Source organism: Bacillus rossius, chromosome 1, assembly GCF_032445375.1.
Source record: "Bacillus rossius redtenbacheri isolate Brsri chromosome 1, Brsri_v3, whole genome shotgun sequence".
Taxonomy (NCBI): Eukaryota; Metazoa; Arthropoda; class Insecta; order Phasmatodea; family Bacillidae; genus Bacillus; species Bacillus rossius.
In genome coordinates, this window is record NC_086330.1 from 376,849,171 (window position 1) to 376,863,579 (window position 14,409).

Genomic DNA, 14,409 nt, shown 5'->3' on the forward strand with positions numbered 1-14,409 from the left:
GGTGCGTGAATACGAACATGCAATCGAATGTACTATAAAGTGACTTCAAGTTGGTTACTGACCACATGACTGTGACCAAGTGTGAGGCATGTGGGACGCTTTAAGAGCGCTCAAGGTTACAACACCAGTAAGTGTCCGCAGCGCAGAGCAGGCCAAGGTAACTATTGGACTGGTGTTTCGTCAAGTCTCGTACCCACGTGGGCGAAATCACGACCTTGTAATGAGTGTCTCAGTTATACGGTGGTGCCTATGGTATGTTTCACCTCGTGAGCCTATCACCTACTGAACCTACTGAAAACATTAAACATTTGTCTTACCTACAATATATTTTTGTTTCCCAATAAATCATATTTTGGCAGAAACAATACAAAAATGATGTGACGTGACAGATAAATTAACAAGTAATTATCAAGAAGTGAATTTGTATGACTGTATAAACATGAATATATAATATATACTACTGATCACTAAGCACAAATCATTTCTTTCAACACAGACATACATACTGGCTCCTGGAATGAACTGCTATCACTTGAAAGTAATTTTACAAAATGCTTGTTGTACAGTTACTGTTTACTGAGTTGTTCCCGATTGGAGAAACAAACAACACGAACAGTTAATGTTCTTGGCCTAGTGAATAAGAAAAAAAATTTATTGTCCGTAAAGTCGGTTTAAGGACGACAGTTTAACATGACGACATAACAAAACATTGATGAAATGATTGCATACTTTCGTGAATAAAATTGAATCATTTTTATTGAATTATCACTTTTTTTTATGGATAAAAAGGAGTGAAATGAAATCTACAATTTAATTGATAAATTTACATTTATTTGCACTCATTAATTAAAATATGTTTATTATTTTAATGAACAGATTATTTAAACTATAACTTTTTTAATGAACGTGATTGTTTAATTTGAATGCTGAATTGGCTCCATAAAATAGTATATTCCCTTGCACATCGGTTAGGCGGTTCAACTTTATATTAAAAATTCTAAATATTATTTAAATTCTCTTTTATGTTTGTTTTTGTTTATTGCTCTTTATTTTATAAAATTGAAAAAAAAAAAATTAATTAATTAAAAAATAGTTTAGTTAAAGTACTTAATATAAAAGCCCGCCTTAACCTATTTAATATAATAGTAGATTCATATGCCAATCGAGTGGAAGAGAGATAGATGCGGCACAAGTGTACAATGAGCGTAATGGGACACAGCGTAACGGGACACTTTTATGCATGCAGCCGGCATTCATTGATTTATTAGACGTCACGTCAAAAAAAAAAATGAGGAAAGGTACTGAAATACATGATTTATTTTGAACAGTATGTACAGAGTGGACCGACGCCAACACTCCTGGTCTAGACTAGTCCTAGCGGCGCTAGTGGTGGCCGTGGCCATGCTCGCTGGGGTGGGCCTTCGCCCACAGGCTCTCCAGGGCGATGGTCAGCACGGTGAGCCCGAGTCCCGGCCAGAAGCCCCGCATGAACACTCTCCTCCAGTTCTGGGTCGGGTGGGCGAACTGCGAGCGGTCGTAGCGCCACACCTCGTTCCTGCGTCACCACAGGCACCATGCACGCACTGGTCACGCCAAAGTTACAAACTGTCACCGATATAAATATACAAATGTTGATTGCTCTCATTCTTTAATGAAAACACTTAAATCAGAAGCCATCCTTTTTTTAATGAAGGTAAGTCATCCCTGCAGTTACTAGCAGTGATTTTTATTATATGTTGATTTCAAAACTATTTAGATAAGGTTGAATGCACTGTTCATGTACTTGGAAGTAAAAAAAATAATTTACGTGGCATCACACCTGGACAGTTTTTTTTTGTTACCAGCTAAGCAACATAACGAGGTCTTCAGATTTTGATAGTTTTCAATCACCTTGCATTAAAAAAAAAAGACTAGTTATCAGCATTTCAAGTCGTTCCTAGCCAGTAAGCCCTACAACAGCTATGAAATAGAGTACCTACGCTGTGCCATATTGTTATCCGCAGAGAGAATAAAAAAACTAATTACACCCACCACACACACACAAATAAATGTCTCACATTAATGTAAAAGGAAAATAACTTGAAATTGTTCTTTTATTGAATAGTACTAGCTAATCCAGGCATATGTTGCAATGCCTCATTCAACATTTTTTTTGTAATTTGTTTGAAATAGGTACCTCTATTCTCTTTCAATATCTATCTGCATATATGTCTCTATTTGTATGTCTGTATATATATCTCTATATGTACACATATATCTCTCTATATCTTATTATATTTATCCTCTATGTACATAAATCCATAAATCTATATATCTCATTATCTATCTTGCTATTTTATTCTCTATGCATCTATCTATATTTATCTCTCTATATCTCTTATTATCTTTCTATTTCTCTATCACCCTAGCTCTCTTTTATATTTAATTAAATTCAATTATGTAATACGTGCACACACTCACACCGAAAACACATGATCCACCTGTAAATTATATGAAATGCAATTGTTGAAACAATTCGCGTGCCACCTATTTTAAAATGGATGAATGGTATAAGAACACATATGGAACAAACAAACACTCATTTTTATAGGTATGTATAGATATAAATACAAAAGTTTTAAAAGAGTATAATTTTTTACAATCAAATGGTACCGGATTTTTGAAGATACCTCGTACATGTCTATAATAAAAGAACACACATATATGTATGCATACATTAATACAACATAGAATTATTTACTGCCTACATTAAGGTGGGGTGTCACAAGCCATGTTAATTTATTTATTTTTTCATTTTCTCATAGTTACCAATGGTTAAAGACTATGTATTTTTTAAATTGAACACTAAACCTCTCTTGCATTTGTTGTTCCATCACAAATATTTGCAAAAGATATTTACACCAAGTGTTGTACAATAGTTGTAAAATTTTTCAAAAGTGTTAACAATTACAAAAAAAATGTACGAATTCTAACAGCAATTATATAACACTTAGTAATTATTTCTTGAAAATATTAGTGACAGAACAAAAAATGCAAGAGATTTACAGAAATAGCCTTTAACTAATAATGATAATGACGAGAAAATTAAAAAAAAAAAAATCAACATGGTGTGTGTTGTTACTGACTATGTAAGTACCTGGAAATGTTGTTTTGTTCCATCCTTGTAAAGGTTTATTTAAGTGCTATTCTGGTGTAAAAATGAGACGCAGCTGTTTTTTACTGTTTATTGTAGGTTACATTTTATTTTGTTTGAATTTATTTTCAACAATTTTTTATTTAATAGTTGTTTACAGGATAATAATTCGGGAATAAAAGATATCCTAGCATGAACTAAGAGCATGTAATTGTGTTGTATTCAGTTTTAAATGAATCGTAGCATATAGCCTTTGTATTACTGTTTATAGACCACAGTATTACTTAATATAATGTATATTCATAAATCAATGAAAAATTGGTTGTCTGTAAAGTCGGTTTACGGACGATAGTTTAATGTGACGTCATAACAAAACATTGATGAAATGATAGTTTAGTTAAAGTACTAAATTAAAAAGCTTCTTTTGAAATGCCAGCTTTAACCTATTTAATATAATAGTAGATTCATAGGCCAATCGAGTGGAAGAGAGATAGATGCGGCGCAAGCGTACAATGAGAGTAACGAGACACAGCGTAACTGGACAATGTGCATAACGGGACACTTTTTTGTGCGTGCAGCTGGAATTCATCGATTTATTAGACGTCATGTCAAAAAATTGGTTTTCCCATCAACCTATGAACCTGAGTTTTACAGGGTTTTGGAAAATATAAATTTTTATTGATTTAAGGATGATATACAAAAAAATTAAGCAATAGGTACATGTCAAAGGTTACACACAAACAATTACTTTAAAACTATATACAATATGATTACATGATCAGAGTTCATGTTAAGTTGACATGAAAATTGGCCATTAAGTTTCTAAAAACTATTAAATTTTTATTAAATTTATTTTTAAAAAAATGACAATAGTTACACTATTAATTAATTTACACTAATGAAAAACAACAATAAATTATGAAAGAAAAATTATTTATGATACTACACCCTTAAAAATATTTTTAATTTTCACAAACATGCAAAAGCCCAGAACTCGTTAGTCGGTTACATAGTGTGTTGTGTCTACATCCATTTACATAACCCTCCCCACCATCTAGTATCTTAGAATCCTGATAGTATTGAAACATACCCCTTTGTTGAATAAAACATTAATAGTAATCCAAAATACCAGTTTTGTTATTTTTCCTACAGAAGAGCTAATTAAGTAAAGAATTACAGTAGGTACTCATAACCTATACCTCAAGAGCGTAGCTATAGAGAGCCAAATACCTGAGCCACGGATCCTTTAGGCCCTTCTGCGCCAGAAGTCGTTTCACTTCCATGAGCTCTGGCGAGCTCTCTACCTTATAAATCCTCCAATCAGGGATCTTGCACATGGGGGCATGGTGACCGTGGCCATGATCACCTCCCATTTCGCCTGCAACAATCGGCAGCCTGGATGCGTAAATGCTGCTTGACATATTCCTGACAAACAGAATCTGTGTTAATAAAGGAGTGAGTTTGTCCATAGTTCACGTAGCGCGGAGACACCGAGGCCCAGAGCCATGAAATTAGGCCCGTGTATCCACGAGGAGAAGTGGGTAAAGGGAATAGGGAGATTTTTTTTCTTCAAAATCTGTCCAAGTTATTTTATAATTTAATTTCTTTATTGATTTTGGACTACATGTTCTCCCAATAATCTTTATAGCAAAGGCTGTCGCATTGTTGATGCTTCCTAGTCACCATGGCGACGGTTACTGCATTGTTGGTGCTTTCTGCATCACCATGGCAATGGCTACTGCACTGTCGATGCATCATTCACGTTAGGATCTTAGGCCAGTATTTCTGTAGTTATTATCTTTGCCATCACACAGGCCTACAGTGCATAAAATTTTTTTAATTTTTTTTGTTGAATCTGGTATTTTTAGAGAAGAAAAAAAATATTTAAATTTTTTTTATTAATTTCCTTTATATAAAAAAAAGTTGAAAAACATTAGTGTGACAATCGGCTACATCATGGATATTACAACTACAGGATGTCACTCTCAAAACACTTCCTCGGATAATATTTTCGAACTAATAATAATTCCGTATTTTAAAATGTTGATGAAGCTATATAAAAGTATAAATATATACCTAAAACAATTCCACAGCATAATGAAAAACCATTGGTAGTACATAATAAACAAAAAAATAAATCTATCTTAGTGCACCTACAAAAAAATAAAACGATTACTAGTAAATATTACAAAGAATATTTACAGACACTAGAATTCAGAAGTAATAATTATTACAAAAACTGCAAACATATTTATTTATCTTCACACTATTTACAAACTCTGAATATTCCATATAAAATAAATACAGTTTTGAAATCTGTTCAAATGCAAAAATGCCTGTAGCTCATGAAACAAAAATTAAAACACAATAGAATAAAATAAAATACAAAACCAATGCAGAAAATATTTGCACTATCCCTTGCATACAAAGTTACAACTACTCTGATAAAATTGAAACCCAAATTTAGAGTTAAAACTAGCAGCTGGAATAGCAAACTGTTTACATCACATGGTATGCCCTGAAACAATTATTTTTTTTTTTTGTTTAGGCACAATATCACTTTACATTTTTCGCATTCAATGACTGAAAACCCCTTGCAGTTGGGCATCTTGCATCGTTGCTTGCAGCTCCTTTCAGTGTGTACCTACAGGCCAATGTCCCACCTGGTCTCACATCTTCGGGTGGTACAGGAGCAGCAGCTGATTTCCTCTTTTTCTCTGGGACCCGAGGAGAGGATGAACTCGGCCTTCCACGCTCAGGAGTTGTTGGTGAAGCGCCGATTTTGCATAATGTTTCCCCAAATTCAGCTCTGAATCCAACTAACTTCATAGGGTTTGATTCTGCAGTCTGGTGTCCTTTCTGCTATCCTTGTGCGTCCTGAGAAACAAAATCCATGCGTTGATCACTGCCAAGTCAACCAGGTGGTAAAATAGATGGAAATACCATTTACGACTCCTCATTATAATCTTGCATCTCCCAAGTAGGCTATCGAGAAGGTCCACTCCGCCCATGTGTTTGTTGTATTCCCTGATGACAAAGGGACACTTGACAACTTCGTAAACTTTTTTAGACCTGTTGAATCTCTTGACTTCTGTGGTTGGATTTATTCCAGCATGTGATAACAACATCCTTACGCACTTGTTGTCAACCCACATCACAGAAGATATGTCCTGCCCATCAAGAGATACAACGTACTCAAATGATGAGCCTCGAGGCACTGACTTGATATCTTTTGCTGTTTTCAGCATTGGTAATTTGCAGTTGGGAATTCTGTCTGCACGAACAGTCTCGAAACACAAAATTCCCTGAGACTTCAAATACACTTGGAGACCTATTGAGTTGAAATAATTATCACAATAAATTTTGTGATTTACATGTTTGGGAATCAGCCTTGAAAAGCGCACAACAACGTTGCTGCTTGCACCCAAGTCAGGTTTGTTCAGCTGTCTCAGGTGGTCGACATTTTCCTGCCCAGTATAGATTTCAAAATTATAGGCATATCCATTCATGCCACTCAAAACAAAAAATTTGTAGCCATATCTTATGTTATTTGGCTTGTCTGGCATGTATTGCCGCAGATGATGCTTAGCCTTGGTGGCACACATTTGCTCATCTACAGCCAATCTTTCCTCCAGAGGAACAGAGGAAAACTGTTTCTTCAATGTGTCAAGAACTGGTCTGATCTTGTGTAGCTTGTCATGTCCTTCTTGATTATGAGGCACAATTGTATCATTGTTATTGAAGTGAAGGTATTGTCTTATATTCTCAAATCTGTTGATCGGCATTGTTTCCTGAATAATTGGCAGTCCTAACTTTGGGTTCCAGTAAGTCCTGATATTCTTCGCAGTCATTATGCTGGTCAAAATGCATATTCCAAGATATGCTTGTAAATCTGACTTTGTAAAATTGACTGGCTTGTCAGGGTTTACATGGCAGCTGTACCGTATCGATTCTTTCACAATTTTTTCCTGTAGCTCCTCTGTGAAAAGATATTGGAAATATTGAAATGGTGTGTCCAAATCTAAAATTTCTTGAGGCAGGTCTTCCTTCCCAGTAAACATCATCTGCTCTTCTGACAAGGCCAGTTCTTTTTTCTTCCATGTGATTCCCCTATAAAGTTGTGCCTGAGATACTTTCTTTTGACTTTTGTATTGTCTTGTCATAGTTCTTCTTTCATTTGTTGAAGTAGAGGGTCCTGGAATGTCCTCTACACATGGTTCATCAAAGATAGTTTCCTCTGCTACATCCAACCCGAAGATGTCGTCGTCGAAATGGTGAATAGTTGTATGGTCACTAGTGTTGTCATTGTTGCGATCTTGCTCAGGTTCTTCTGATTCTTCCAAAAGTCTACAGAAAACTGCATCAAAATTGGATCCTGCTGGACGTCCGTCACCATCAGCACCAAATTCGTAATTGTCATATAGAAAATTGTTCTCATCTTCACTAGATCCAGACATGATTCCAGTTTGTTGCCTGGGCTGACTCTGACTACACAAAAAGTAAATTGTTTGTTTCTTTGGCAAACTGTGTGTGATTCAAAATAACTTACATTTATATGAAGTTCAGTATACATTTTTATTACTCGAAAAAAACAGCCGAAAATGACATATCATTCTTGGAGTCTTTCAGTACATGGTGTAGCCGAAAGGGAACACGAATTAAAATACAAATTACATGTATATCCGTTACAGTAATACTTTTATACTATGAAAATAAAAAAATTGAATGTTCAAAAATGGTAATAATATTTTTTTTACCTTGCTAATACCAAAATTACAGACTGCAGAAATAAATTAGTATGCCAGAAATTCGCGCCCACGAGTCACAAAAAATCCAAAGATAAAAATGCACACAAAAAAGGTTTTCATGGTAACCAACTCATGAAAACATTTTTATAGATCTCTACAGATGTCATAGAACATGTATACTGTAGAATACAAGAGAAGATCTATTCTAAAATAATTATAAACTTAAAAATGTGTGTCTGTGACAAATGGCTACACCATGCATTGTAGGGTTAAAAAAAAATATGGTGTTTTAGGTTTATATTTCTTCCCATTCATCTTAGTTCTATTATTAATTTTTTTCCATAAGTTAGTTTTCAAAATTATATTTAGTTTATTTTTATTTTTTTTCATTCAAGGCAATGCAGTGGCGTACCCTCAAGAAGGGGCATGTATTGTGATCAGTGTGAGAGTGTTCTGCCTTTTAACTTCAGAAGTGAACATGAGTACATCAGCTAGTGTTAAATATTATGTAGGTAGATTCTGAAATGTGTTAAAAATTAACTTCCCTGTTTACAAAGGACAGCATCTTGCAAAGTAGATCAAAAGCAACAAGAAAGAAAAACTCAAAAACATTGAAAATAAATATTGTTGTTTTGTTTCAAAATATTTTACAACTGAGCATTTTGAGAAATCAACTTTCAGACAAGCAAAACAACCTGCAGTAATTGTGAAATAGAGCCACTTTTCGGTAAATATGTAGTTGGGCGGTATTTGCGAAAATAAATGTTAAAAATCCGAAAATACTTTTATTCTATGCTCTTTAACTTCCTCTTTACATTAAAAGTGGCGGAGGTAAGAAATTCCAAATACTTTAGGAGATATCGAATTTTTAAATTTCATCATATGTAGTTGAGCGGTACACAGGTCTTGTATGCAAAATAAGAGCGGTGATATCTCCTAAAGTATTTGGAATTTCTTATCTTTGCCGCTTTTAATGAAAAGAGGAAGTTGAAGAGCATCTAATAAAGGTATTTTCGGACTTTTAACTTTTTTTTCGCAAATACCGCTCAACTTCATATGATGAAATTTAAAAATTCGATATCTCCTAAAGTATTTGGAATTTCGGTAAATATGTAGTTGAGCGGTATTTGCGAAAAAAATGTTAAAAATCCGAAAATACCTTAATTAGACGCTCTTCAACTTCCTCTTTTCATTAAAAGCGGCGGAGGTAAGAAATTCCAAATACTTTAGGAGATATTGCCGTTCTTATTTTGTATACAAGACCTGTGTTTATCATTCGACCGCTGCCATTTTTTTTATTTTGCCGTGTGTTTGTGAATGCCTTATTAATGAAAATGGTCGATTAGGTCAGGTCAGTTACATTATAAATACTTTGAAACTAAGCGTACATTAAAAAGTAATATGAAATTATTTCAATGGTTCTTTAGTTTTAAAGTATTTATAATGTAACTGACCTGACCTAACAAACCGGGACAAAGGATGAACAGTAACAACTCACGTAAATTTTTTTTGTTACTTATTACTTGCGCAACAATAAAAAATAAGACTTTAAAATTAGAAACGTTAAAAACTCGCCTAAGTTGGAGGCGGTAATTAAACACCATTTTAAAACAATAAATGAACTAAATAATCACGTATTGGTTCATTTGAATTCTAGCCTATCACGATCAATCACGTGACATCATTATCCAATAAAAAATAGATACTCGTAAACAAGAAACAATGCGGAATGCCACATGAATGCACTGGTATAATTGTGATGAAATTTAAAAATTCGATATATCCTAAAGTATTTGGAATTTCTTATCTCTGCCGCTTTTAATGAAAAGAGGAAGTTGAAGAGCATCTACTAAAGGTATTTTCGGATTTTTAACATTTTTTTTCGCAAATACCGCTCAACTACATATGATGAAATTTAAAAATTCGATGTTTCCTAAAGTATTTGGAATTTCTTACCTCCGCCGCTTTTAATGAAAAGAGGAAGTTAAAGAGCATAGAATAAAAGTATTTTCAGATTTTTAACATTTTTTTCCGCAAATACCGCCCAACTACATATTTACCTACTTTTCCATAAAAATAATAAAAATTCCAAAACACTCTTTTTTACTTCTTGACATGTTTTACAATCATTATCTAAGAGGGTGTTTGGTACTTTAAGTAGTAAACCAGTAACTGATAGTTTTAAAGAGTGGTTATGTTAGATTATGTAAATTGAACTAGTCTGTAAATGTGTGGACAGTTAGTTAGGTTATGTAAGGAATATTTAAATTACGTACTTTAAAATTGTATGAAAAGTTGGTTATCTTCATTATGCATACTTTTAAATTATGTGAATGGTTGGATTTTAGAATTTTGAATTTTTCTTCTTCTTCTTCTTCTTCTTCTTCTTCTTCTTCAGAAAAGTGGTTCTCCTTCAGAATTACTGTTCTTGCAAGTGATTATTAATACTGCTTCCTTGCTACTGACGGGTATTTACGAAAATTGATCTCTCTGTTCGCAACAGAGATAAATGTCAGCAATACAGGCTCTTCATTTAAAAAACACTAAAGCACAAATATGACTGCTAAAACTATATATAACCATTACCATAAGAAATATTCAAAGGAAAAAAAAATCTGGTGCAAATAAACCCTAGGATAGACTCTAAAAAAAAAAAAAGTTAAAATATCCTTATATTAAACCGCAAAAAATTGATCACCAGAACACAAATAAACACCAAAATTTATCGTTTTTTCACACAAATAAGTAAATAATACAATGGAACTTACTTCTTTACAATTAGATAGCAGACAACACCAAACTACACTCAGCTGAGAGAAAAAGTACACGGCTACAGTTAGCCAACATAACGAAATCAGAGAAACTGAATAACGGTGAAGCAAATTACCACTTTATTGAAAAAAAAATAATAACAATAATTTTCCATTGTAACTAATTTGAAATCAAACAATATTTTAAGTATACATTAAAAATAACAATTGCAAACTGTTTACATATCTTTTTTATAGTTTTTGTTTCGGTAGTAGCATTAATGGCACAGCTACTCCACTCGTACATTTAGTTTACAATTAATAATATTAAGGTTATATGTTTCCCTAAAACTCAAAAAGCATATTTATTTGTTTTATCAAATATTATAAAAGTAAAACAGTAATTTTATAATAATTTAAAAACGAAAGTCTAAGGTGAAAATAAAAGAAATGGTACAATGTTGCTATTCTCTTTGCCGTCATGCGCAGAATCGCTTTGTGTGCAGAGAACAATTTTGATCCAGTCAAATTTCAATTGCGGGAGAGTGTTTGTTGATTTCATTGTAGTCGCAGTCTCGTCTGCAAACCACTTGTTCAAACCATACAATGACTTTTCATTTTCGCTAAGACACTTAATTTTGTCAAAAAAAAAATTCCGAGGAACGGAATTTTTGAGTGGTCACAATGCGACCAATTTTAATTTTTTCATGTTCCGTGTCGGCTTTGTGTTTCGCTTTTATATCGGGACAAGAAACTGAAGGTGGTAATTCAAAGCAAGGTGAGTTAAATAATTTTTAATGATAATGTGTTTAAAAAAATATATATTTTATTATCTTACTCATATGAGAGCCATGTGAGTTAGGCCTCACGTGTTTTTGGTTCAACGAACTTATTACTTAAACTTTTTTGAATGACAGGAAAGAGATATTTATTTTAACTAAAGAAAGGAAACAGTATTCGTTGTGATTTTATTTTAGTTAATAAAGTTAATATAACATAATTTATTTGCTGTATTATAACACTTGTTTTTGTGTCATTAAATTGTTTAATAAGAATAGTGGTTGGGATGATTGTAAACGAAGTCGTAAGACACTTTAGCACTTAGTCAAGCTAGAACTAATGAATTGTAAGCCAATAACTTGCAAATATATTGTGTAATACGAAAACATAAACTTAACTTTGTGCAGATAATGCTTTTAGGCGTAAGAGCAATGTAGTATTCGAAGAACATACCAAACTACAACCCCCACCCCAATTTTTTTTTACATCTTGGTACTTTTAGTATACACATTTTACTATGTACTTTATTTACAACTTAAGCAAATAGCAATAGAATTAAACGTTATTAGTACGATATGTTGAATGACTGAATAAAAGCCACAGTCTATGTTATGCGGCACGATCCAGACCAGTATGTAAATAATCGATTATAAAATAAGTTATTATTTTTTAGGAGATAGGTGCAGTTAGTATGTATTTTTGTATTTCTTCTTGAAGTGAAATACTGCCGGGGTTATCGTGGTTTAGTATTTCAGCAATACTTTACCCATAATATTTATTTTGACGTGCGGCGAATGATTCTTTGTCCCCACCAGAAAACGAAATCGAAAGCACAGAGGACTGATGTTAAAGTACTTCGTTTAAATAAACAAATTTATCAAAAGTTATTCTATTATTTGCAAGTATCGTTAGTAAATCATTTGCGGTTTTTTTTGTGTCAGCAGACTTATTTGGGGAACGACATATAAACTCTTTAATTCTAAAAACATCTATGCTATATGGGATTCGAACTAATAACCCCAGGGTTAGAAGTCAGCTATGCTAACTCTTGAGCCACTAGTTGGCTGGTACCGGTGTCTGTTTAGTGTAAAGGAATCATTATCAAAGAATTAAAATTATTTTACAGGAAGTTGTATGTTACACCATTTTTTTTTTTTGTAATGTTACAATGAAATCTATTCAAACTAGTTGTCAAAATATATTAATGTAATTCTACAAATAGAACAACATAAATTGTACGTAAATGCGTGTAGGATACATTTTACTATTTATCTGAAAAGCAAGTATTGTTTTCTCTCAAATTATAATGAACATTGAGTTTTACAGCAAACATCTCGTACGTACTATAGAAAAGTGTTTAAAAAATGTACATTGTTGTACTTGTAGCATTACAATAAAATACTTTGGCAACGTAAGTCTCCGAGGATTTCCTTGTAATACGCAAAAAAAAATACAGTTTGATTAATACAAGGACCAGTCAGCGGCCAATGAATGTTGTCTCCATTTAAGCTTAGGGCTGTGGATTCTATCCTAGAGATGGTGAACCCACGGAATGTTCCAGTCACTGACTGCAAGAGTTGACCACATAATTTTTGATACGTGTTTTTAGGCTTGGTACAGTAAAAATATTTTGTTTGGAATGAATGTTTTTTTTTTTTTTTTTTTTTTTAAGAATCACAAAAGAAGTTTCACAAATGGCCCATGCGGGCTGAGTGTTTGTAGGACAGTCATTCGGGCTGCGGCGTAAATTTTTAGGGACAGGAAAAATTCTGTTTCGATGACCTTCAGGACAGACTACATAGCCCTCTGTATACTCAGGTAAATAACGCCAGCTTATTGGCTGCGTATTTGTGATTTGTCTCAACTGTTTTGCCTGTGATTCGATACTTCTTTGATCGAGGGTTTCTCATGGGCCCAGAGTTCTGCAGATGATCAGTGGGCCAATAGCAAAAAGCATCTTAAGGATGCATGTATTTGGAATTCTAGCACACCACGAGATTAATCCGCGGATATTTCCCGGTCTCTGTAAATAGCGGAGACTTTGTTCTGGAGCGCGTGTGTGTCCGCCGGACGACGCAGTGGGGTGATCTGCGGGACCCGGGGCAGCCTCCAGGGTCCAGCGAAGGCCGCCTGGAAGCTTCGCGCGCCGCCGCGACGCCTGACGAAGCGTCGAGACGACCACGCTACGTCAGCAAAAAAAAAAAAAAAAAAAACGACTCGCGCGCGATGTCAGCGTACTTTTCAGCCTCGCCCTTCCCTAGTTTGCAAGTGGCGCGCTCTGTTGCCAGAGCGACAGATACTCCTCGTAAACATGGACTGGCTGCGTCCCACTAATTAATTACATGGCGTATTTACACTTATATATATATATATATATATATATATATATATATATATATATTTCGTGCCTTAAAATAATCTAAATAAAAATTGAAAATTTTTTTTTTCGTTCTTTGAAGACTGTAATGTATATCGAAAGTACTATTACTAGTTCAGTACTAAACACCGATTATTACACACGAGAAACAGCCAGTCTCCGAATTTCAGGTTTTTCATTAAATCATGTTCTATGCTCGAACAAATCCAAAATGTTAATATTAAATTTAAAAAAAAAAATGGGGGCTGATAAAGGCTTTTGAAACCAAAATGGCAAATTTCATTTGGCTCCATAGAAGGAAATAAATAAATGACAAATACAATTTTATATTTGTGTTTATATATAGATATAGATATTTATTAAAAATAGTTTTGACGAAATACAACATGAAGATGCATTATTTCCGAAATACTTAATTAAAAATTTTCTTTACAGCATACAATTTTTTTTTAGATACGTTGTTGGTCAAAATATTACAAGTTGTATTTAAACTTTTGTGCTCTATGGCATATATATGGCAACAGTGTACACCGAAATAAGGACAGCGCAATTGTCCCCTACACTGCGGGAGGAGTTGCCGGTATAGCGGCTGCAGCTGCTGCAACAGCTTCCACATCTGAT

The 14,409-nt window shown here is 33.8% G+C and overlaps 2 protein-coding genes across 4 annotated transcripts in view; one reads left to right on the forward strand and one right to left on the reverse strand.

Annotated features, from left to right (window-relative positions):
* Positions 1–1,299: 1,299 nt before the first annotated feature.
* LOC134528556 (NADH dehydrogenase [ubiquinone] 1 beta subcomplex subunit 3) lies at positions 1,300–10,893 on the reverse strand. Of its 3 annotated transcripts, none has more exons than XM_063362286.1 (3): positions 10,650–10,893; positions 4,364–4,511; positions 1,300–1,555 (listed from the first exon to the last, which is right to left on the reverse strand). In XM_063362286.1, exons 2-3 carry the CDS (start codon positions 4,504–4,506, stop codon positions 1,384–1,386), a joined length of 315 nt encoding a protein of 104 aa, XP_063218356.1. In that variant the 5' UTR covers positions 4,507–4,511; positions 10,650–10,893; the 3' UTR covers positions 1,300–1,383. The 3 variants fall into 3 exon arrangements, with proteins under 3 accessions (XP_063218356.1, XP_063218354.1, XP_063218355.1); XM_063362284.1 differs by having other exon boundaries at positions 4,364–4,528; positions 10,650–10,792; XM_063362285.1 differs by having other exon boundaries at positions 10,158–10,669.
* A 257-nt stretch (positions 10,894–11,150) lies between these two features.
* The window catches only part of LOC134528557 (prolow-density lipoprotein receptor-related protein 1), a 348,548-nt gene continuing 345,289 nt past the window's right edge, over positions 11,151–14,409 (forward strand). The window contains exon 1 of the mRNA XM_063362288.1: positions 11,151–11,409. Within this exon, the coding sequence (XP_063218358.1) occupies positions 11,316–11,409 (94 nt within the window). The 5' untranslated portion in view covers positions 11,151–11,315. The remainder of the gene's footprint in view (positions 11,410–14,409) is intronic.

Bases quoted from the DNA above. Each gene is read 5' to 3' on its own strand.
- LOC134528556 (XM_063362286.1), bottom strand. From the start codon at position 4,506: ATGGGAGGTGATCATGGCCACGGTCACCATGCCCCCATGTGCAAGATC. The intron at 1,556-4,363 runs GTATTTGGCTCT...GTGGTGACGCAG, and splicing joins CTAAAGGATCCGTGGCTCAG to GAACGAGGTGTGGCGCTACG.